Raw genomic sequence first — 24,398 nt, forward strand, 5'->3', positions numbered from 1 at the left:
GGTTTGCACATTTATGACAAAATCTCAAATTAAAAAATAAAAGGGTTTTAGAAGGCTAAAGTGAGGTAGACAGACTTGGAAATTATTAATAAATAGACAATTGACCAGTAGAATTGTTTCCAACCACTGCCCCTACCAGCTTTTCCTCCCTTTGAAATGTTCTAGCATCTTCCTGCTATCACAACAGCTACAGCACACGACATGTCATCCTCTACTTTGGCTAACGATCCCTGGATACTCCTCCCATTCTTACATGGGTGCTTTCACTTCAAAACACACACAAAGGCAAAACATGTCTATGCAAATAGACAGTCGACACGTGGTTTAAGTCAAAAGGACATAGTCTCTCTAACTCGATGACAGATTAAAGTTGGTGGGAGGGCCGTTTCCAGTTAAAGCGTTCTACGTTCATTGATCCAGACACTTATTACACACATGACTCATTACCCAAAGAGGGCACACGGGCCTTTCAGGCCGCTGGTACAGTAAGTCCAGGTTCCAGATTGGATAGAAGTGTGTAAGTGTATGGACAGGCCCCCGCTTCAGACAAAAGTCAGGAAAGCGTGATGGTATCAAAAGAAGTGATAACCTCTCTAGTTTATCCATACCGTTTATCACCAGAAGCTTGAATAGTTTTTTTTTTAATCCTATACTGTACAAGCTCTCTTGTGCTTGGTAAAACACAAACAACACTTTACCTCCTCACGCCATGAACGTCCCATAGTGCAAAATTTATTGTTGGTAAGGTAGAGTGCCCAAAAAGGTTTTTGTACCCCTTTTTATATATACATATATCATTTATATATAATGTCAGAAGGCTCTTCCTTTATCCAACAGCATAGTGCTTTCGTTTACAACAAAAGGATATCTTTGCTTTGATATCCAGGAGACACGACAGACTTGGAGCGCACTAATCTACTCTGTGTTCAAGCACTTCCAATATTTCCTCCATCACGGTGATGATACAGTTTGCGTCGGAGGGGTGGGTGGGTGGAGCGGCGGGTGGGAAGGTGGGTGCATTCCAAAAGCAAATATGCTCTCTAAAGCTAACATAAGCAGCCAAGTTACATTCTCTTGCAAATACAGTGTGGTTTGTTGTCTATAAAATGATAAAACCCAACCATAAGAATCTTTGTTATTTTACTGTGTAGTACTGTGGTTAGATGATATTTTTGTCTTTTTCCTGAAACTAGCGTAAAACTTGGAAAAGTGAAAGTACTGACAGGAGGAATGTATCAACTGCTATTTGTTAACCTAAATAGTCACAACACTGTAATCATGTTTTGTACTATCCAATAATTTACTCAAAAGTCACAGCAGGTTGAAAATGTGAGCATGCTGGCACCTTTTGTGTTGTTCTGCCACATTTTCTTCTGGGGGCGTCAGAATACTGTAAGTGAGAGAGGCGACTCTGCTGTCACACATCTGTCACACATCTGTCTTGACGCGCTCGGTCACCGCGGCCTCTTCAAGTTACCAAACAGTGCATTTATTTCTCCGTTTCACCAGGGCTGGAGGAGTGAATGTGTTTTGTGTTTTCTTTTGAGGGAAGAAGTGAACCGTGAATCTGAGCAGACCTCCTCTTTCTCTCCCTCTCTCTCTCTCTCTCTCTCTCTCTCTGAGAAGGTGCCAAAATCAAAATGACTTCAGAGTGCATCTACTTTACAGTTTCGCGTTTCGAAAAAATGTCTGTGTGCAAAGTCAATTCTTTTCTCTTTTAAATCTACACCTGCAGAGTGCGAGAAACGCTTTAGCTCTACTTTTCGTCTTTGTTTAAAAGACGGAGTTAAAATAGCATAAAGTCTTCCCTCCCCAATCTTTTTCTCTCTTTTTTGGAGTTTTACAAGACTACAAATAAAAGAAGATCAAAGTAGCTGTGAAAGGTTTCATAGATACTCGAGAATGTCGCACTTGGGTGTTATACATTAATAGAGGGTACGGGTTTGGTTTTGGATCTCCTCTACACTTTACATCTCTGCAGCACGTCTTATCTCTAACATCTGTAAACAAGATTTTGGATTTTTTTACCTTATCCTATCCTTTATTTTGTGAGCATGCGAGGATGTTCTTTTCTTTCATTTGCACTGTTTGTTTTTGTTTTTTTTTTGCATTTGAGTGTCTTTTAAAGTGATGGACTACAAAAATAATTCTGATCACGCCCTCTTGAAAACACTTTTGTGGATCAAATCCCACCCATAGTGAAGTACAGTATTTCCAACATTTCAGATAACCTCTTTAAACTCCTCACCTCAGGACTGAAATTGCTTTAAAATATTGTAAATGCTTAATGTCTCCTGTTATCTTAATCCACTAACCTGGACATTTCACAAAGATGCCGTTGTTTAAAAAAATCTTAAGAACAAAAACAACCACAAAACTAACAAACACTTAATGTATACATAGTTTTGTCTCATTTACCATTCTGAAGCTGCTCCACAAGTAAAACATCTTTAAATCATTTAAAATGTACTGTAACACTCAGTCCTTTTTTGATTCATATTTTATCACTTTTTTTTTTAGCTTGTTTTACTTTTAGAATCATTTTAACTACCAGAAAAATGGAAACCCAGTGGGAATATTTTGTGGCAGGTATAATCTGGTGCTGAGTTGTGGATTGTGGGAAAAGCTCCATAAGGGTTTTGGGTGGCATGATGCAATGGTGGCTGTACACAGGTGTGTGTCTCCCCCCCTGCAGCCTAGGAGCAGCCACATCGATCTACCACCATGCCAGGGATTTTGCCGTGGATGATCTGTTGCTTGTCATTGAAGTAGAGCATGTTAATGGGAGACATCTTGGTCGGGGTGCAGCAGGGCCCGGCAGAGCCCCTTGGGTTGGCGTGCTGCACCAGGTGGGTGTGCGGGTACTTCTGCATGAACATGTACTCGCACTGGCCAGAGCAGTAGTTGGCTTTGTAACGCTTGGGAGCAATGATCCAGTCCCAGCCGAACGCCTCGAAATCCACAGTCAGGGGGTAGCGGCAGCAGCGGGACTCCGTGGAGTGCTCGTCGCAGTCCAGGCCGAGGTTTCTCCGAGAGCGTTTGGTCGTCTCAAGAACTTTCACCTCCAGGAACGGCTGCTGGAACCAGGGGGAAAATGGGTGACACACAGAGAAGGAGAGGTGGTTATAAGAGCAGAGGGACAACTGAAATAGAAACTGAAACAACTATTCAAGTGCAGACTTCAAACTAGAGATTCAAGTGATTCTTCGGAATCAAGATCTGACCTGGGACCTGGGCCTTAATTGTGCTCTTTATAATATCTAGTATGACGAATATTATATATTCAGTCAGGTCGGGTCAGGGCCTGTGCTACTATCTCAGATCTTTGTGTCAATCCTCCGAGGAACCCCGAGTGAACTGATCATGTGAGGAGAAGTAGAAGAAGAAGCTGCCCGTTAGTCGGTGGCACATCCTGAAGATGCCAGCCAGTATGTTGACATGAACTCAATACTCCTTTTCTGAATTGAAGCAATCCACATGCACAGAATGAGTAGGATCCTGCCATTATAGTGCACATGACATGTTGCATAATCGCAGAATGAGGTGTCGTACTCCAATTGAGATGTCAGCATGCCAGGATAAACTAATCACATAATGTAGGTCTGTTATTTGGAGTAAGCAAACTTGGATTCGTGCAAATTTCCATAGCATGAAGATTAGTTATTGCCTTAATCTCAATATAATCAAAGTTTTATAACGTATGTAACCATACAGACTGTCTGACTTCTTTCAGCCAACCACTGCCCACTGTTTTAGGGGTGTGTCCAGTCAGACAAGGGCCAGTGGAGCAAAACCCTGAGAGAAAAGGGAGACGTTGGACAGCCGGGTGGTACCGTTCACCTCCTGCAGCTGTGTGTAGGTGCCACTGGAATTCAATTCTACACAGTCAAGTCAAGTCTGAATGGGGTCTGTGCGTCCCTAAAGGGACTGGGATCTCTCACGGTTCTATTTTGGTCTGTTTGAGTCGACTGCATTTCAGATCAGCTCAAATGAACTTTGGGTCTATTCAGATCAGGGCTGCTTTTATTTTTTATTTTCTATTGAACTAATTCATGTCAGGCTTGCATAGGGTATTTCCCGTCCTGAAGACCTCTGCCCCGAACATTAAGAAGGACTGACATCACTCAAAATGTCATTCTAGATATAAGACTGTTGTCATGGTGATTTTGGCAAAGGTTTGGCAAATGATTGAACAAAACAAAGAGCTTGATTCAGCAAAGTACTTATTAATGGACACATGTATTCATAATTAAATAGTGTTTTATGTATTATATTATTTAATATGCATTTTCTGATTTTTAAACATTTGACCCATGAAGTAAATACTATATGTCGCAGGAGGATAAATACATTCCCAGTAGGGATGGTGCTACTTAATTTTAACCAGCAGCTGTCTGCAGCAGCGTTCCTGTGAGCCTTTCTGAATCTACACTGTACAGCTAAACTGAACCTCACTTGTCTCCTTATCAAACTCCAATCTTTCATTTTTGGCAGAGCATTTTCCACTACAAGTATTCTAAGACTAAAATAACATGTTTGAGCAGTGCACCACAAAGTATTCTCAGCTGTTTGATTTCACAGAAATGACAACAGCTGCAGGTAGGCGATAATGCATTGTGCTCTTTCACTGTCTATCAAAACACAAAATAAACTAAATGACTTTCAGAGTAGAGTTATTTGGATCCAACACAAATAGCCTTAATTGCCTTTTTTTAATAATGATTAAAAAAAGGACTTGATTTAATGAAGGCGATTTAAAAAAGACGATTTATAAAAAGGACAATACTTATCATACCAATCACATGTGAGTGTTTCTATACACAACATTTCTCTCCTATTGATCCCATAACCTCTGTAGTCGTGTCCATCTGTTCATATCTATAAGCCAAAGCCACAGAGTCTTCATGCTTCATACTTCAGTGTTCCCACATTCAAACACAGCACAGCATTGTAATCACTGCACAGCTCACAAAACAGTCTAAACTAAATGTACCTAAATGTATTTGCAAATTCAGAGTTTAGCTATCTAATCTGCTATTTCCTATCAAATGTCCAACATTCCCATAATCATGTTATGGGCCTTTAGAGGGCTTCATGTCCCAACTTTGTCTCAATTCAGTTCATATAAAATACTATGATGGAATATAATACAACATATTAGTAACAGCTGCTCATGGCTATCAGCTTAGGTTTAGCAATCTAAAACCCTGACATCTGGATGACCTGAAAGCAGTCTTGATAAATTACAAATATAGATTAACTCAAAATTCCTGCATCACACACATATTTCTTTCACAAAAAAATATTTCAATATGTCATGAAGCATGAACACAATGTGCCTCGTGAGCATTAATTCAATGAGCTCTGGCTGAAAATGATGGTATCGCTGACTCTATATGCTGGTCTTGATTCATGACACAGGAGGTCATCTGCAGGCTACCATAACCTTGACCTTTGGGCAGCACAAGCAAATCAAATATTTTACCCCATCATGTTTATTTTACAAAGCCTTCCTCTCCCCACAGTGATTCCAGCTGGGCTCCAGCACAGTGTTTTGTGACGCATTCAAAAGAGGAAATAAGCCGAGAGGCTGTTGGGGTGAGACCATGTCAGCTTTGGCTTTTGGGCTTTTGTTGTCAAAAAAGGCACAGAGGATCAGGGAGAAGCAGAGTTTGACTCTTTCTTTGCTTGTTGTGCTTTGTTTTATTTTTGTACACATGCCTGTGTCTCTGATCTTTACTTTTTTTTTTTACTGGAGAATAATAATGAATACTGCTGTGTGCTCAGAGGGCAGCGATTTATTGGCCAGGACACCAGAGCTGACCACTGATATGTGTTGTGAGGATCTGACCCAGATGACCACTTAGTAAACATTTGGTGTTACTTAACTTGGAAGGGTGGCCTACATAATTCAAGACGGACGTTGTATGTAACTGTGGTGGTAGCACTGGGATTTCAGGCTAGATTAATGGTTCACAACTGGTTTTGCTTTAGTACTGACGTTTGACCTCCTCCATGCAGTCCCATCCATTACATTACACAGCAGGATGTAAACCCATCATTAAAAAATAGCCTAAACAAATATGTAGGCCAAGGCCAAGTCACACTCTGTAGATAAATGATGTGTGTGTTCTAAAAACCCAGGTGGCAGAGTGTGAGGCCCAGGAGCATCTGGTCAGTGTGCAGCTCAATGGTTCATACCTTGAGCTGAAAATGCTTGAGGATGTAAAGTTTTGATCTTTCCAGGTTTACTGCTCAGTAAAATTGGGGCTCCTGTGAAAAACTGAATTTGTAAAATTAAATGTGATCCTTAACCTGCCTGCATCATTACATTAAATAATCACATTAAAATCAAGTCGATAATACAAATAATACATGTGTATACACTTAGAAGAACATTTGAACAGAGGATGTAGTCATGACTACTGGCTGACCAAAATCTCTTTCAAAGGTCATAGGTCAGACAAAGCATCTGTGTTCTGTCTTCTGTAGCCTAACCTAGATCTGTCACTGTGGTCAACATGTTCTAATAAAGTTGTGCTGGTGGCATTCCAAAGTAAAAAATATGTCTGCTGCTTCCACGCATCACCATAATGTTTGTTTGTTTGTAGTTTGTAAATGATGCAGGAGGTCGAGGGATAACATCAAATAATAATCAATATCTAATTACATTTTGTGAGCTTTTGCTGATGATAGATTTTATATATTGTTACATTCAAACTTCTCTTGGAACTCTTCCTTCTATAGTGAACGTGTGTTTAAAAGAGTTTGATACGCAGACATATCGAGGTTGTTAGGTTTGATAGTCTTGCTGCTTTCATAGAGCCTGTAACTTTTACATGAAAAGTTTCAGTTCAGAACACACAACAAATTAGATTTCATTGTATAAGTGAGGAAACAACAGCATCTGAAACCACTGAATCAGATTATATCTCATCGACTCAGAATTAAACTCACACAAACAAAGGTTTGGTTGCTTAGTTTTCTCAATGTTTTTTCGTCTGGAAAACAATCCTGGCTAGAATGAAGGAAAAAAAGGGATAGATCTCCCCCTAACAAAACTACATACAAAACAAAAAACTGTACGATTTCAATGGCTAAAACCAATAATCTAGCTTTGATTTGAGGGATCAGCAGAGGCTTAGTGTTCATTGTGCTAAGTCATTGTTTGATGCAATAACAAGCTTATTTTGTTGTTTACTTTTGAGAACTGGTTGGAAAAGCCAGATGAAAATTGCAAGTAAAATTGGTTCAGATATTGCAAACATTGCATAGCTCATTTAACAGCACACACTGTTCATACACCATCTACTCCATCAGTGAATTTCATTGTTATAAAGGACTATGTGACTGTACCCTAAATGATACGTCAACTAAAGACTCAATGTTTGAGAACAAAGATTCACCCCCATGTCCCAGGAACAGGTCTGAGGTCCTTACCAGCCCCTCCTCTCCAGGTCGCAGCGAGGTAACCGCCAGGTCGTTGCCACTTTCATCAAAGGCGTTGATGTCAATTCCCCAGTTGGTGTGTGGCTGCTTGAACCAGTTTTGTAGCACATGCTTAAAGTCAATGCTTTGCCAGTGACCCACTCCTGAGTTGAGCTCGATCTTCAGCGAGCGGATGCGGATGTGGCGGCTGCCCTGTTCCGTGACAGGCTTCAGTCGTAGAATCTGCAGGTAGACTGTGGAGGTCTGCTGAAGTGGTCGCAGGTAAACCCACAGCTGAGCCTTCAGGACCTTTGTGAACATCAGCTTGGGGCTGAATTTGAAGAAACAACAGCTGGGCTTCCCATTCACCTGGACCAGTGGCTCCGCTGTAGAAAGAGGTCATTTATATTAATATATGTTAAGTATATTCAGTGTACATACACGATCTAGATATCCATGATTCAATTAAATACATTACATTCCGCTAACATCAGACCTTTGACCATTTAAGATATACTTTCCCACTAGTTTTCTGCTAATGAAAGCTGAGGTTCTACAGGTGGCGCTCTTCTCTGTAGCCATGGATTTCTGTTCCTGCATCGCCATCATTCCAAATAAACCACTCCCTGCTTTTATAACGACCATTAATACATCACTTTGTGTGCTAGTCTGTGCCAACTCATCAGCTAAAGGTACTGTGTAAAAGTGGCTGAGGAGCAGCAAAAGGTAAATTATTAATAATAATAATAATACATTTTATTTGTAGAGCACTTTTCATAGTTAAAAACAATCTCAAAGTGCTACAGAGTACAGCAAAATTAAAACAGGTTTAAAAACAAGGGAACTATGACACAGTGTGTTAAAAAAATGCTTGTTTAAAAAGAAAGGTTTTCAGGCCTTTCTTAAATGAGGCAGTCGTTTGTGGTGCCCTCAGGTCTCAATTATTGAGATGAATAAAATCAGGGCTAACATGTCAGTGGCATAAACAGTGACAGGGTGATCAGGATACATAGCAAATAAATGAATTATTTCACACAAAAATTAATTTTAAATGAATTGATCACAAATAACTTGCTTCTGCAGAGAGAATTAGTCCCAAGGCTGTTTTCTTGAATGCATTCTTGCACGCCTTTTTTCACTAGAGGTGATTCTTCGTTTCATTCTCCACTGTACTGAAACTGTTGCACAGTAATTTCCCACGGGATAATACACTTTTATCTTATCCTATCTTAGCCTAGCAACAGCACTGCTACAGGTCAATGGCAGCAGTGTCAAACCCAGTAGTTAGCCACATAGTAGCAGCCTATTTAGAGTTAAACTTTAATTTGCACATATTAATAGTGAAAATGACATTGTGAAAGGGACGTCTTTTGGCATGTAGATGTCTTACTTTTCAGCTTTGGCAACTTGTCACGTCTGCATGTCAAGTAACAACACGACAGTGATGCTTGTTTGCAGCTGTGATGCTAGTTTACAGCTATCTAGGAATGCTGGTAACTGGTAACTATCTTACTGCAGTGATACAAAGTAGCTCATCTACGCGCCACAGCAGCGACCACTGGAGCGGCCAATTGATTGTAGAATGACACAACTTAAGACCGTAGAATTGCATATTAGAGCGCCTTCTGATAAAAAACATTTATGTTCATTGCTAATTTACACAAACCTAATGAAGGTGGTGATAAATTGACTAAACAGCTTTATAAGTATATGAATGTAAAGGAGATTTTATATTGAATGGGTTGTATTAAAAAAAAGGGTCATCTGTCCAATTCCCACAACACAACAACCCCCATCTGGATGGACGGGTCCAGCAACACATAATCAGGTTAACAGGAGCAAATGAAAGAGAGACAGCTGCTTCCATGATAAGATATTCCTCTAAAAGAACAAAACACAAGCCACTCATACATACGTATGTTGTTACAAACAATGGTCATATGCAGCCAAATAGCAGGAAAGGAATGATTGATTTCTATTTAAAAGGGTTGATTTTCTTTTTGGACTATCTGCTATGAGCTTAGTTTTGTGTTCTATCATGGAGGTGAAAACTTATTTTTTCATAAAGAGACCCATTATATTCCACATTCAAAAGTATTAAATATCAGGGCACACTGAGGCTCAACACTCAACTAAGTACAAAGCAGAAACACAGAAGAGAAAGCGACATGAAAAAACTCAACTTTGCTCATCCTGAATGATTTATATTGGACACAACCTAAAGCATCACGGTTGTCAACATACTGTATGTTATAGCTGAAAGGGAATTTTAGAAACATACAGCACAACTTATAGGTGTTTTTTATTTAGTTGTTCAATCTGTAGCTATACTATCCATACCATGATGATATTAGAACACACTACTATTCTGACTCTAAGCACTACTTTGTACGTAACCTAAACCATTGTCTTTTTGACCATTTGGATTAACTTATCTCCTGGAGGACTGCTGGTTATCACATGTGCCCACCGTCCTGTTTGTTGTCTCAGTTCAATCAGGTTATATTTGTGATTATATCAAGGTTTGAAACGCAGATATATTTGCATATTAAAACAAGGATCAGTAATGGTGGCCAGTGGCCAGATGGTAACCTTAGATTCCCCTGGGTCAATCATAATGAAATGGTTTAGCCCAGCTCATAACAATCAAAATGAAAACATCTGAAGTTTTTAAGAACTAGAAATATATTTGGGGTCTGGATTAGGGTTATGTCATTGAATACACAGAGTGTCCTAAAATAGGCAGATTTATTCCTGTCATGATCCTCAGCTCTGGGTTTTTCTGTGATTTGCACCACATGTCAAACCTGCACAGTGGTTCATTTACATAGACCTCCATCTGATATAATGACATCCATCCATTGCATTCATACATTCATTTCCATGTAAAGCATTCATTTATTAAGGGAAATTTATTCCGCATCTATATAGCATAATAATGTGCCAACTGAGTACAATAGAATATTTAATCTGCCCATTTTCACTAAGCAATTTTGATATTTCACAACTTTACATTTAACCAAATATGCCATTGTTTTCTAATTCTAGCACCTCAGAAAGGAGAGTTGTTGTTCCTCCATTTAAAAACTAAACTAAAAACTGCATCGGACCTGTCAATCATTGCTAAATCTGAGGTTGCTCAGGCAACCTGCAAATGCTTCCTGGGTCAAAAGGTTATTTGGCACCTCAGCCTATTTAAGAAATGGGATCAGGGGTCAAAACCGTCAGCCTCTTTACATCTCCGGGGTGCTGGGGAGGGGCAGCCCTAATAGCCAGATTGAGTTTGAAGGTCAAGGTCGACCCTATGGCAATGGTAATATGTCTTTCTTCACAACACTCCTTTTCACCAGAGAATCATTTGGAACCACTGAAACACAACAGAACCGAAGCAGCCACAGTTTGTTTTTGTTTTGATTGGGGTGGAGACTCTCCAGCCAATCCTGAATTGTTTATCAAACCTCAACCAAGCAGGACAGAACACTGAAAAGGACTGTTTTTCTTTTTTTTTTTTTACGCTAAACAAGTATTGTAATTGAATTATGGGCATGCATAGAGGGATATGAATTCACTGAGGTACAGATGGACTATCCATTAGAAGAGTCCAGGCCAACATTGAATAAGGGCCAAGCCAGGGACAGACGTGGTCCTTCAGCCTGTATTTCCAGGGACAGTCATTAGTGAGTGTAAATTATACAGTGTCTCACGCTGGACAAACAATATGTCAATGTTCCTTTTGGTGGGTTGTTGGGGTCACAGCAATTAACGTGGGTGGTGTTGTGTTTGCTCATCAGCACAAAACCGGGAATGAATGATTCTGCAGTTTACTTGGGGTTTACTTGCGATTACTATGTTTTTGTTTTTTATCTGTGCAGGCCAAGTTTTTTTTTACGTTGTTATTGTTGAGCTGTTGAAAAGAAAACAAGCCACTGAATACTGCACAACTAAAATGGTCCACTTTCTCCAGCAGAGGCCTTTCTTGAGCACTGACCCTCTACAGAAGGAGTAATCTGAGACGCAAAGGCCTGTATGCCATGATCCAGGCAGGACCCCACTTATTAAACACACATGCACAACATATGAGCTACGTCATGCTAAACAATGACTGCATTGATAGGTGAAATCAATTTGTGGCTTTATAGATCCTGTAAATGAACAAGTAAGTGGCAAAATGTGGTGGATGAATGCCTAAAGCTTAATTACAGCCCACATCTTGGCAGCGAGCTCCACTCGTGCCAAATGAGCAAGGCTAGCTTGTAAAGAACCAGAAAACCTGAGGGACACTTAATCCACCTGAGCTAGCTTTGCTCCTGCTGCTACAGTGCTTTACTGTTGGAAAGAGTTCAAAAGAGCGCAGACTTTTATTGCATTTTAATGCATTATGCACAGTATTTTATGGCTTAATTTCCAGAACAATTTGCTTTATTATAGCTCAGTGCTACAGTTCTCTTTCATTTCAAACCTGCAAAAAGATTTTGCCTTTAGCACGACTGAATTCTACAATAACACTTCTATGACAAACTGAAGGTAAAGATCCAAACTTGTCGCTATAAGGACCTCATATTTGACTAAAGCCCAGGAAAATATGGATGGAAGCTGTGTTTTTCCAAAGGAAATAGGGCTGTTTGGTTTTGCTCCTTATGTTTCCACTGTGCTTCATTATTACAGCAGCTTATTTCCCTATGGTATAATTGCAGCACATGCAGCACATGAATTTTACTGCCAGCGCACAGCAGGCCTGCAGGTGAGCCTATCGAACATCTGGCTGACTCCCTGGGTACCTGTGTCCCATAGTTAGCCCACAGCCTTCTATATGCTCATGTAAGGGGAGCCATATAGAATGCAAGGCTCTATTCACCATGCCATCTGTCCATTAAAATACAGCCTAGGCCATTTCAAAGTGAAACACTTTTTTAATAACCAAGTGCAGTAATACGACTATGGCGTACAGGAGGACTGAACCAATTAAACTGATGAAAGCTGATGGACAGGAGAGGCCGGGGTGTGGTTACACAGTGTATAAGTAACATATGTTAACATGTAGTATGTTTGGGGAGGTTCTCAGTTGTACCATGGAGTATGCCTAAATGTTATATAATATTAAAAAAGAAGTGTTCTTTACTATTTTGAATACATTGTTGCATATATTTGACTTCCATGCTATGAAAAAAACACATTACAGAGTTACAGTGAGTTCTCAAAAACTTCTTGTTAAAACTTTAGAGTGCTTCTTCCTCCTCTTCAGCTTCACTGATCAGCTTAGTAGCACAACATGCATTAAGTGCTGGTAGAATAAGAAAGAAAGAAAGAAAGAAAGAAAGAAAGAAAGAAAGAGTGCACATCAATGTTTTGTATGCTTAAAATTCAAAGCGCACAAGTGTAGTAAATGTTGACTAAATGATGAATGATGCTACAGTGAATGGCTTCAGACAGCTTGACAGGATTTCATCAACTAATTCATCAACAGATGTTTAGTGAACGATAGTAATGTATAAACACATTATGACCATAACAATCAGTTATATGTAACTCAAAGTCTCAGTCATTATGTGAACTTGTGCAGTAACATATGCCAATCAGGTGAGGATACCCTTGTAAAATGGGGTGGGGAGAGAAATGGTCATCTATTGTTAATGTCCAAATGGATAATGCATAATGGTATAAACGTAGATAGGAGTTTCATTTGCATATATATCTATATTTTCTTTTCTTAATGGGAAATGCAAATGTGCCATTTTGTGGTGAGTGTGTGTTTGGGAGCCTTAGCGTTGAATAAATGTGACTCTAGGGTATCCCCACGCACCTCAGCATATTAATCATCGTGACACGTTCACGACCCTTCTAATAAGACAGGGGCCACAGTGCACCCCCTCAAACATCCCATCCCACCCCAGCCCCACTCCCTCTTTGTCTCTCGGCCAGTCCCGGGGGACAGGAGAGGGTGGTGGGGGAGGCCAGGCTCGAGCTGGGGATGGAGGGGGGTGTGAAGTTAGACCCCCTCATTCAGAAGCCCTCCCCTGGGACAACGGCAGGCACAAGACTCCTATTAGGACTGAGCACAGTAGCCCCCCAGGAGCAACAAAAGACACCTCCTAATGCTCCCTGTTCTAGCTCAGTGAACACACACACACACACACAGGCAAACATGCAACCACATATAAACACAGAACATGCACATGCTTCAAGCTGACTGACTGTTTTCAGCACAGACAGAGAAAGCTCATCTCTTCAAGAGTTTGGGGGGTTATATATTTATAAATATATACACATTTGTATGTATTATAAGGGGATTCTCTGCAGGACGTCCTGTGTTCATGTCCTGCAGGGACAGAGGATGAAAAGAATGAGCGTGCAGTGAACTGCAATAAGGTGGACAGCTGGACAGCAGGAAGCATGCTGGGGTCCCACTGCTTGTGTTTGTGTTCATCCACACATACACTCAAGAGGTTAACGTCAAAGCTACATTTTCTGCTCTAACGGTTTCCAAAAGTCAAACTTTGTATGTATACATGGTTCATATATGTAACTCTCTAGAATGAGGGCAAACTGAAAGCTAAACAAAATGGCTTTAATGGTTTAGAGGCTCTGTTTGAAGAGTTGCTGCTTAAATTGATTAAAGGCTTGATTTTTTTTGTATGAATTAATCTGACTTATCTGAATTGAATATTGCCCTAAGGTTAAGATTCAGCTGTAATTAAAGGATCCAGCATGGCAGGAGCACTAAGACAATATTTAACACATTTATTATATGTGGAGACTAACTATGCATGCAGCTGAGCACACGCAGCAGTGCAAACTTCCTTCTCCAACAACTAAAGTGATGCGAGCTGCTGCTAGAACAAATTAACAAAAATAAACAAGTCCTGTTTCAGTTGTTGTAGTTTTGTTAACTTATACCAACTACCAGTAGCGTTTTGATCGCCTTTGAAGACTTTTACCCTAGTTTCCCCCCAAAAAACACTGTTTGTACTATGACAACACAGTCCTCCTTTTTTCTTCTCCTTCAAATAGTCTGTCATACATTCAGCAGTGAGTGATTGTTTTATGTATCACTCACAGAATCGATCTTAAATGCCTTGCAAAGTGTGTCAGTCTGCACCTTTAGTTTGGCAGTGGCTATGTTATGATGCTCATGTTTGAGGCCAGAGCACAGATGCAGTGTTTTGTTAACTCCAGAACAGAGGCGATTCACGTCAGAGGCTTCTGAGAAAAGTATGCACTCAGTGTTGTGTTTGCATTTAAAATGGTATATATTCATTCAAAAGTTCAGTTTAGAATTTCACCATTTTACACATATTTTGTTATTTATAAACGATGGTAACCTAAAAACTCACACACATGTAAGCCATCTCATTACGATCATTACATTACATTACGATCATTTGGCAGACGCTTTTATCCAAAGCGACTTACATTACATTTCCACCCTTCGCAGAGGGGGGAGCAATTGAGGGTGCGGTGCCTTGCTCAGGGGCACCTCGGCAGGGGCTCGAACCGGCAACCCTCCGGTTCCCAAGCAGAAGCTCTACCCACTGAGCCACTGCCTCTCCTCACCGGCAGGCCGACCATATGGCACAATGTGCTCCAGGGCTCAAAATGATTATGTTCAAACTGGCGAACACTACAAACAAATCTGCAAAACTGCAAACATGTGCCATAACAAATACAGCTATGAATTTATCACATTTACCTCCATTTACTTAACACAAGGCTCACTCAACATTCAGCCCGCATGCTTTAGCAACACCAAACCAACATTTGTAATGACAGGATCATATGATTCACCAAGCTTCCCCTTTGCATTGTCTCACAGAAACCTGTAGCATGAGGATGGCAGCTGAAATGGATGAATGTTGCCTCTCTGTCCTTATCTGCGATGATCTGCTTGTTTCAGAGGGCAAATGACTGCAACGTTATTATGTGCTACAAGTGACCTACAACAAAGCATGCTAACACAACTAATTGGGTGTTATGAAAATGTCAGAGTTTATGAGCTGTAACTAAAGGCTTTGTTAGTGTTATAGATCAGCAATAAGACATGAATGAGAACGTCGTGTGGCTTGCAAGGTTGTGAAAATCCTCCTCCAGCATAAATTAGATGAGTTAGTATAGCGGAGGAGCCTTTATTAGCTCTGCATACTCTGGTAGGCTATCTGTGGGAGGTTTTGTAAGAGCCTGTTTAAGTGTCTTGGAAGCATAATTGCATCATTATTTTCCATTTGAATGCTGAGACCCGTTTCATACTGTCTCACTTTCCCATTGGCCGACCATGACATAACAGGTAACAGCGTTCACACGATGATGGAATAATAACGTTTTAATAAAAAAGTATGTATAGTCTGTAAGAGTATTTTCAAGATAGTCACTATTACAAAACACAGTCCAGGCAACCAAAAGCAGTGCACATAGGATATTGTCGTTCACACCGTGGAAAGTAAAGCCAACAACAGCTGAATAAATGATACTGCATGGAGATTTGAACTGTATTTGCAACACTGGGTTGCTGTTCTGCCCCACAGGAGTGCTGCTGCTGTGTGGAGAAATGTGAAACTAACGCAGGGCAATCCGTCGTTTCTTTGTTGACAGAACCAGTACAGCCGCCGGAGGGCAGTGTTGAGTTTCCGAGTGCCTAATGATAGGGGAAGCCGGAATTAAAGCTGAGTGCCTGGTCCAATGCAGCACTCTGCTCCAGAATAACGGTATAACTGCATAAAACAGCACCACTACAAGGGAGATGATTTCACAGTACTCAACATGCCTCTAAACTGTCATTCCACTGATAAAAAGATGCGCTTTTATGCATTTTATCCACTTTTCTGTGTTCAGGCTGCACAGCAAGACCATTCAATCACTCATAGCTGGGTTAGCGGCTCCATTTACTGGGATATGGTTGCGCTCTATCCAACACACTAACTTTATGAGGAAAGACTTGATTGAGACGAAAATGTGACAATGGACCTTTTTGTGTTAAACAAAAAATATTTTGAGCTCTGGGTTAGTCCACCTTATTTTATCTTAAAACACACAAGTTATCCTTCTTTATAGCTTATTATGGAATTGGAGAAACATCAATAAATCATCACAAGTCACAAATGATTTGTTAAAGAGTGTTACGCTCTTTGGATGACCATCAAGACAAATCTGGTATACAGTAATTATTTTTCTGGCATTATATTCAGCTACTTTGCCCATATACACTCGTGTAAGTCTAACAGCAAACGCAAGAATGGATCGAGGGTGGGATTCGCTCTAATGCAGATCCATAAAAACCAGGGCAGAAACTAGGTCTACCTCCATATGAGATCACATTACAGTACAGTGCAGGGAATCATTAAACGATGTCCTTGAGGTTTTGTAACTATCTAGCGCTGTAGAACTAAATCCATCCTCTCACACGTCCTCTGCACCACGAGCTAAATCCATGATCTGACACTGCACTGAAACATATGATTTATATAACAGTATGCGAATGAGTGAAGTGCAATTTTTACTTCTTTGCTGCAATCTGGATCACATGACTCATTTCCTACATTTCAAGATAATCACGACCATAATTGGTTATTTTGTTTATTCCCGAATTCCAATATCTCTATGATCACGTACCGTGAAATACCATGAAGACTCCTGAATGACATTTTTTCCACACAAAGATCACATAAATTAAAAATAGGAATCCCAGACACTCTTCAATTGGTTTAAGTTATTAAAAAAACACATAAACATTTCATTTCTGTTTTTATAGGAGCGCATCCTTAATTACACATATAAAAACACTACTGCAGATTACTTGAAACTATGGAGAAGTCTTAATTAGTTTTATTTTTCCGTGCTTGACCTTTATCTCCAGTCTTGGCATCCCGCAACTTCCCATAACAACCTGTTGTTATCGCATCTAGAAATGCTTTTTAAAACCTAGTCTTTGTTCTTATCAGTTTGTATCTCGTTTTTAATGGTCAACATGACTCAAGGCCTCTTGGCTTGAATGTGTTCTCCGGTAAGAGGGAGATTTTGTTGTTGATTTCATTTCCTATGCATCCATGTAAGACACAATTTATCCACTCAATAAAACATGCAGAGTATAAACATCTTTTTACTGATTCACTGTAGCTACTCTCATGTTGACTGAGCTGCAGGATACAGGCTGAAGTACGAGTTCCTGTTTTGATATTCTTCACAAAAACACACACACACTCTCTCTTTCTTATACACAAAAGAACACTTTTGATGTCACCTTAAACGCTTGAAAATCAGCAAGAAGTGTACTTCCACCCTGAGTTCCTTTTGTTTGTCCACAACACTTCAAAGACTCTGAAGCAAACCATTAGGAAGCCTTTTCTTCTGCACTATTTGTCAAACAGCTTCTATCCAACATGAACATATCTGTGTTTTCCTTTACGAGTCTCTCTTTTTTCATCCATGCTGTAAATTATATAAATAAAATTCAGCCCTTGTCCCTAAAGAAATCATTTGGACAATGTGCTTTCCATAACATCCATAATGAACTTCCTGAGATGATATAAGCGTGGCCAGCAGAAATGCAACCACAGGTGATGAATACAGCAGGATGGGGCTCTCATTGCCACAGAAAAGAGGCTAATTAAATTTTCATGCGGATAATCATGAGGTAATCCACTGTTAGCTGTGCTTCTTTCCAACACAGTGGCTGTCTCGGGGGATCCAACATTATGCCCACGCAGCATTTCCTTTGCTTAAATGCCTTTTAGAATTAATGGACTCTTCCATAAACTGATCCACAGCTCCTCGCACACGACCACACAGAGCCTAAACGCATCCATCAACAATAATCCCCTAAATGATCCCCGTTTTATCTTCTCACTCCTCTTCCCTCCTCCTCCTCCTCACTCGTGTCCCTACACAGGGCTTAATTACTGTGTGAAGTAATTATTTTCTTTATTAGTGAAACATAACATCTGTTTCAGGTCTTTTTAATTGTACCTATAAAACGCTACCATGATTTCTGTCCCTTTAGGATAGGACTGGGCTGCTTGTTGCTCCCTGTGGACTCACTCCCTTCTTCTCTCCACCCCTTTCACATGCACAGCCTGCGCCACAGTGCACCTAACTCGATCACACTGCTTGAAATCCTTTTAAAGAAGCAACGAGGACCTCACTGGTGGATAAACACACCAGCAGGAAAAGCACAGCACTTAGTCTATATTATTAAGATGTTTAGAGAAACACAAAACTAAATTCTTTGCAGCACATTCTTGCCTCCAAATTGACATAAGTGGTGTCAAACATGCAGGCTCTGGACTTCCCAGTGTTGTATTTTTGGTAAAGCATGCATTAAATTCCAAAGCAACATATTCCCAAATGCCAGGAGAACAGAAAGGCTGGAGGGCCTGGTACATGGGAGCGTGGGAAGAGGAGAATGAGGGTGGAAGGAGTGAGATTCCAGAGGTCCTGGGGAAATTTTGTCCCAGTATTAATAGACTTTGGTCCCTTTGAAATTTTATTAGCCATAAAGTTGACAGCATGTTGTGCAATTTCTACAGTCCTACAGATCTTTCTTAAGATTTTACTCCTTTTTAAACAAACCAGTGTTGTCTAGGTGTCCAAACAATTCATCAACAAAGTTTATTTTTTCCCTTGAATTCCCTCTACTGATGCAAGCAACTACACAGAGAGAACAGGTGTCATCGTCAAACTGAGACCTCCATGGTATGAATAAATCTATAAAATCCTCACATAGTCATCAACTTCCAGCAAACACTGCCAGTGAGTTGAAGACAGTCCGGCTTCTGCTGCCCTGTCCTTTTAGCGCTCTCCCTCTTAATTTTTATGGTTCCTGCACCTTCAGGAAATGACCCTTTTATAGGGTCAACACTATAAAAGACTTGTTTTTTTGTGGGAGTGGTTAGTGGATGAGTGTGTGTGTGTGTGTGTGTGGTGGGGGATAAGTGTTCAACTTACTACCGGTTCGTCTTTGCTGCCAAAGAAAGAGACCCGATGAGGTTAATAGTCTCCTCTTCCAATATATCACATAGCTGTGAACTCTGTGACCCTTTTTGTCAATAGGAGAACTTTTCTCTGGAGTGTGTGTGTCTGTGTGCCTGTGTGTGTGAGTGTGGTTTGTTTGTGTGTGTGTGTGTGTGTGTGTGTGTGAGTGAGTGGGTGAGTGCGTGTGTGAGAGAGAGTGTGTCTAACTGTCTGCATGTGTCTACAGTTCTCTGCACAAAAAAGAAATTTGTACATTCATACGTAAAAATGGAGATGTGTGTCCTTATAGGGCAAAGTTGTGTAAGCCTGCGAGTGTGTTGCCTTATGTTGTTACATAATGATGCCAGTGTGGCACCGCCGAGCCGTGATTATCAAGGCCCTCAAAAAGTTATGAAGAGGTTCAACTAAATGACACACAGCTGTGGTTAGAGAACATTGAGGTGTGCTTCACCGATCGCATGATGCCACTGATCCAGTTTTCATTTAAAAAAATCTAACATTGAATGGAGGCTGGTAAGCGGTAAGTGCTGCTCTCTGCTTTGTTGTAAAACTGCAGTCAAAGCACAGCAAATAAGATTAAAAAACACTATCTTAACAACTGTAACTCTCAGTCTTTCCAACTTCTCTTCTTCCTATTCCAAGTATTTCTCCCCCGTGCTGTGCCAGATGGATTGTCCATTCATTTAGATCATTATGTGAGTTATCTTGCAGTGCAATAGTATTTGGTCAAGCAGCAAGGGGGAGTGGGGCGGGGGGGTCACTGATGGCAGAGGAAGGCCTGGTCTAAATGCGCTGGACAGGTGACAAATGGGAGACGACTGGGGGTCAAAAACTCACCCCGCCTCAGGCAAAACAAACTCCTCTCCAATACACACACACACACACGCACACACACGCGCACGCACGCACGCACATACACACACACACACACACACACACACACACACACACATGTCGTACTATATAGCTCATAAGCTGAACAGATGAGCAGATACAGTTGGATGCAATAACAACACATTTTTTTCCGACGTCGGTACATTAACACTTGTTCACAGCAATGCACCACAAAATGACCCCCAAAAGTGTTGCTGCTTCCACGGCGAGCGAGCTGAACGGTTACCTTCGCAACGCACTGTATGAAGGCAGATGTTACAGAACATAAAGTGCCGCACTATGATATAAATAGCTGTACTTTTCCATGAAATTTCATAGTAATTAGAGACCAGGAAGCATGGACCCTCTCAACCCCCACTGCGGCACCCACGTACCTTGAGTGAATACTAAGAAGCAACTCTGGCACAGGTCCAGTTCAGTATGTACTGTGTGAACCCACATGGCCCATCAAAGGCAGTGTGCACGAGCGTGAGAGGGTGATTGGGTTCGAGGTGCACAGGGAATATTGTTTGAAGTCCTCCTTCTATCAGAGAGACAGAAAAGGCACTTTTAATCCTGTGGGATCACTAAAGTGCCACAGGCAAACCAGATGTACTCATTCTCTCAACTCTCTTCCACGAGTACTGGAGGAAAGGAGGAAGGAGAGAGGGGCTAACGGAGAGAAGGTTGGGTGCAGGAGGGGGGAGGGAGGGAGGGAGGGAGGGAGGGAGCAGATGATTATAAAGAAACTGCAGCTGATGTGAAGAGATGAGGCACACTGAGTAGAGAGGAAGAGCTTTAACATGACAGCTTTGGCTCCTCTGGTCAGCATGTCGCCTATATTCAATTAGCAAACAATGGATTTATGTTTATCTGCAGAAGGTATCACTTTTCATAGTGATCCTGTATGTGTGTGTGTGTGTCGAGGCATAGGAGGAGAGAGGCATAATTTGGAGATGGTGGTGATATTTTCTCAAGTGGAAAAGGTGTGTGTGTGTGTGTGTGTGATGAGCATGTGGGTATGGAGTTACAGTCTCCATAGGCTCGGGAAGAATCATCAGATTAGATTAGTACATCATGGATATGAGTTTCTACATAGATGGATGTGTAGAATGAGACGGAAGCATGGACAGAGTCTTGATAAGGGCCAAGCAAACTAAGTTGACACAGTGTTCTGATTCTATATTACTTGACCAAAACATTACTAAAAGCAGGTTACATACAAAAGTGAATCAAACCCGTCGTGGCTCCATAACCGAGCTGCCAGATCTCACTCAGTCCACTGAACTCTTTCAGAATGATCTGACTTTGAGAGTCAAACGGCAGCATTTTCACATGTACTCCCTGTCCACAGAGATCTGATACATATGCAGTCATGGCTGAACTGAACAGAAGCACTGGAAGAAGTAAAGGGGACAGGAATCGCTTACTGACAAATTAGCCAGCAGCAGCAACATGTCAACAACAAAATGAAGGTTGTAGCGCTACAATGAGACAGGGAGGCAGGTGGAGGTTCAATGGAATATAAGTCAAATATATAAATATAAGTAAATACGTACTGATAGATAGATAGATAGATAGATAGATAGATAGATAGATAGATAGATAGATAGATAGATAGATAGATAGATAGATAGATAGATTTGACTAAGCTCTTCTGCACACAAGCATATCTTTGTTCACACATGGGGTGGAAAAAAAAAAGAACCCCTGATTATTTGGATTGTATTTCATCCGCCTTGTGCAGAATATATTACGTGTGTAAATGTTGTTGAACCCTGCGATTCGCCAGGAAAAGGTCACACACTCCCCTCGACCCCGAGTGATTCTCTGTCTTTGTGTACTCGTGGTGAAAAAAAAACGAGCTGCGCCTATAAACTTCGCATTTAAAAGGCAAGTGCGGCCGAGGGGGGCCGCTGCATGAGGGGAACAATGGCAGCTTTTTGGACACACTTTTTCTCACTGCGATGAACAGCAGGGAATCCGGTAGAGCCTCCTATAAAAGACCGATAGAGCACAGCTGCCAGGGTTCAACAGTAATTTTATAAAATGTCTCCTATAGGGCCCGAGTGCGGTTTATGCGTGGGTTTAAGGGGGAAGATGAGGAAGGAAGATGAGGAAGATGATGGACGCTGTAATCTGGGGGGCCTCATGACATGACGGGATCACATTTTAGGACCCAAGAAAAAAAAACAAAACAAGCAAAACAAAACAAAAGATACCAACTATAGCCAAACCAACCAAAAGACATTATCATTATTGATTTACGCACTTGACATTCAAACGGGTTTAGTGAAAAGCGAGGATGATGAGAAAGTTTGGAAACACCACCACCACCATCATCATCATCATCTTCATCATCAACATCATCATCAGTCGTCGTCGTGGTCATCGAGACAAAAGTTCATTAGGTCTCTTAGTAGGCCGCTGCCGGTTATTGATTTATCAAATTCACATGTAATCCCTATTTTGACAGCCGTGGCTAACAGCTGACCCGAGCCGTTTGTCCCGATTTTACCAGTCCACTTCACGCACAGAGTGGAAACCCTACGCTGCACGACAATGCGATCTGAGAAAGTAGGTTAGGTCAGTGACTTGAATGAGCTCCGTCGGCCCCGCTGTCCACGCCACGCCACGCCACGCCATTTGGAACCCCTATCCTGATCCGCAATTACGCATGACGCATTCGGGGACCGCATTGTTTGCTTGTAAAAAGTGTTACTCACGCTCCGAGGCCATGGTGATGACCGACTCCGTGGTGGCGTGGTATTCATCCTCCTCCATAAACTCTTCCTGGGAAGACGCGTCTCCCTGGAAGTCATGATGGTCCAGGAGCTGCTGGAGCGGAGGAGCCTTGGGCAGCAGCTGATTCACCACCTCCCGGCTGATGTTAGGCGCCTGCTTCAGCCGCAGCTTGCTCAGAATCTGAGACTTGATGGTTTCCAGCCTCAAGACTTTGCTCTGCTCCCTCCAAACGCAAGCGGAGCACTCGTGGCCACCGGCGTCCTCGTCCAGCAGAGACAACCCGGCATCCGTGGGCGTCTCGCTGGCCGGAGGCAGCAACAGATTGGGCTCATCGCTTCCCGACTGTCCCAGGGAGATGAGCACCATCAAGCAGAGTAAGAAGTTGTACCTCGGCATGACGATGCGCGGACACCAAGCAACGCAACTTTTCCCCTCTTTCCTTTTTCCTTTTCCCCTTTGCTTTATCCCGTGTTATAGCCCTCTGTCGGAGTGTGCGTCGCTCCTGGTCTTATCCTACAAAAGGCAGGAAAGCAGTGACATTCATCTATTCCAATGCGATCACCCAGTAGTTGCGCTTTGCAGGCAGGAGCTTTGCAATAAATGTTTTAAAAAAAAAAAAAGTGCGTTCCAGTATGTCTCTGCAGGCTGTTTTCTATTGATTGAAAGTAACAAATGATCTTTCTGATGAATGCATAACCCGCTCACGTGTAGTACAGTGGTTGTTTTGGGGTCTCCTATACACAATTTAGTCCATGGAGGTGTGAATGTTCAGAAGTGTCACTGAAAAATGTGCAAGTGCGGCCAAAAAGGGGCTCTTTATATATCTCCGCTGCCCGGTGTCGTAATCCGTCTCCATTGGCTAAGATTGCAACAAAAGGCTTTTAGGTCTGTCACCAAGTCAAGAGGGACAGAGCGAAGGGAGGGAGCGAGCACTGTTATGATGAGAGGATAAATGTTTTTACAGTACAGGAACAATGTCGCAAATTAGAAATACGGTCCAATTATGGGTTATTATGTCACGATAATGAACCTGTCACCCACCGGGCCTGCTCTTATAAATTGTTTATGATGCTGTGAATTGAGTAGCTGTGAATGGATTCTTCCCAAATTCACCACATGACCTCCCAAACCGCACGCGTTTCGATCTGTGTTGCGTTTAAGGAGCAATATTCTTTTTTCTCTTCTTTTACGGACTCAGCAGACGTGCACACTGAGGTTGAACGCGCCCCAGAAAAGGATGCGTCCAGGTTTCTTTGCAAACTTTGACTTTCCAATGCATTGTTTTAATTTATACATCAGTAAAGACGTGATAAGCCAGTTCTGATTACGAATCTCGGACTTTAACCTACATAATTACGGGTTATCAATGGCTACGACATGTATGGATTACATAA

General features: G+C 41.4%; 1 protein-coding gene across 1 annotated transcript; it reads right to left on the reverse strand.

Annotated features, from left to right (window-relative positions):
• On the reverse strand, window positions 1-23,773 carry LOC142990937 (growth/differentiation factor 11-like). Its single transcript, XM_076140826.1, has 3 exons — window positions 22,986-23,773; window positions 7,441-7,814; window positions 1-3,077 (listed from the first exon to the last, which is right to left on the reverse strand). The coding sequence occupies exons 1-3, from the start codon at window positions 23,398-23,400 to the stop codon at window positions 2,697-2,699; spliced, it is 1,170 nt and encodes a 389-aa protein (XP_075996941.1). The 5' UTR covers window positions 23,401-23,773; the 3' UTR covers window positions 1-2,696.
• Window positions 23,774-24,398: the final 625 nt, after the last annotated feature.

The sequence above is a fragment of the Genypterus blacodes genome, unplaced genomic scaffold, assembly GCF_046128005.1.
Source record: "Genypterus blacodes isolate CSIRO-AG114 ecotype Tasmania unplaced genomic scaffold, CSIRO-AGI_Gbla_v1 ptg000017l_1, whole genome shotgun sequence".
Classification (NCBI taxonomy): domain Eukaryota; kingdom Metazoa; phylum Chordata; class Actinopteri; order Ophidiiformes; family Ophidiidae; genus Genypterus; species Genypterus blacodes.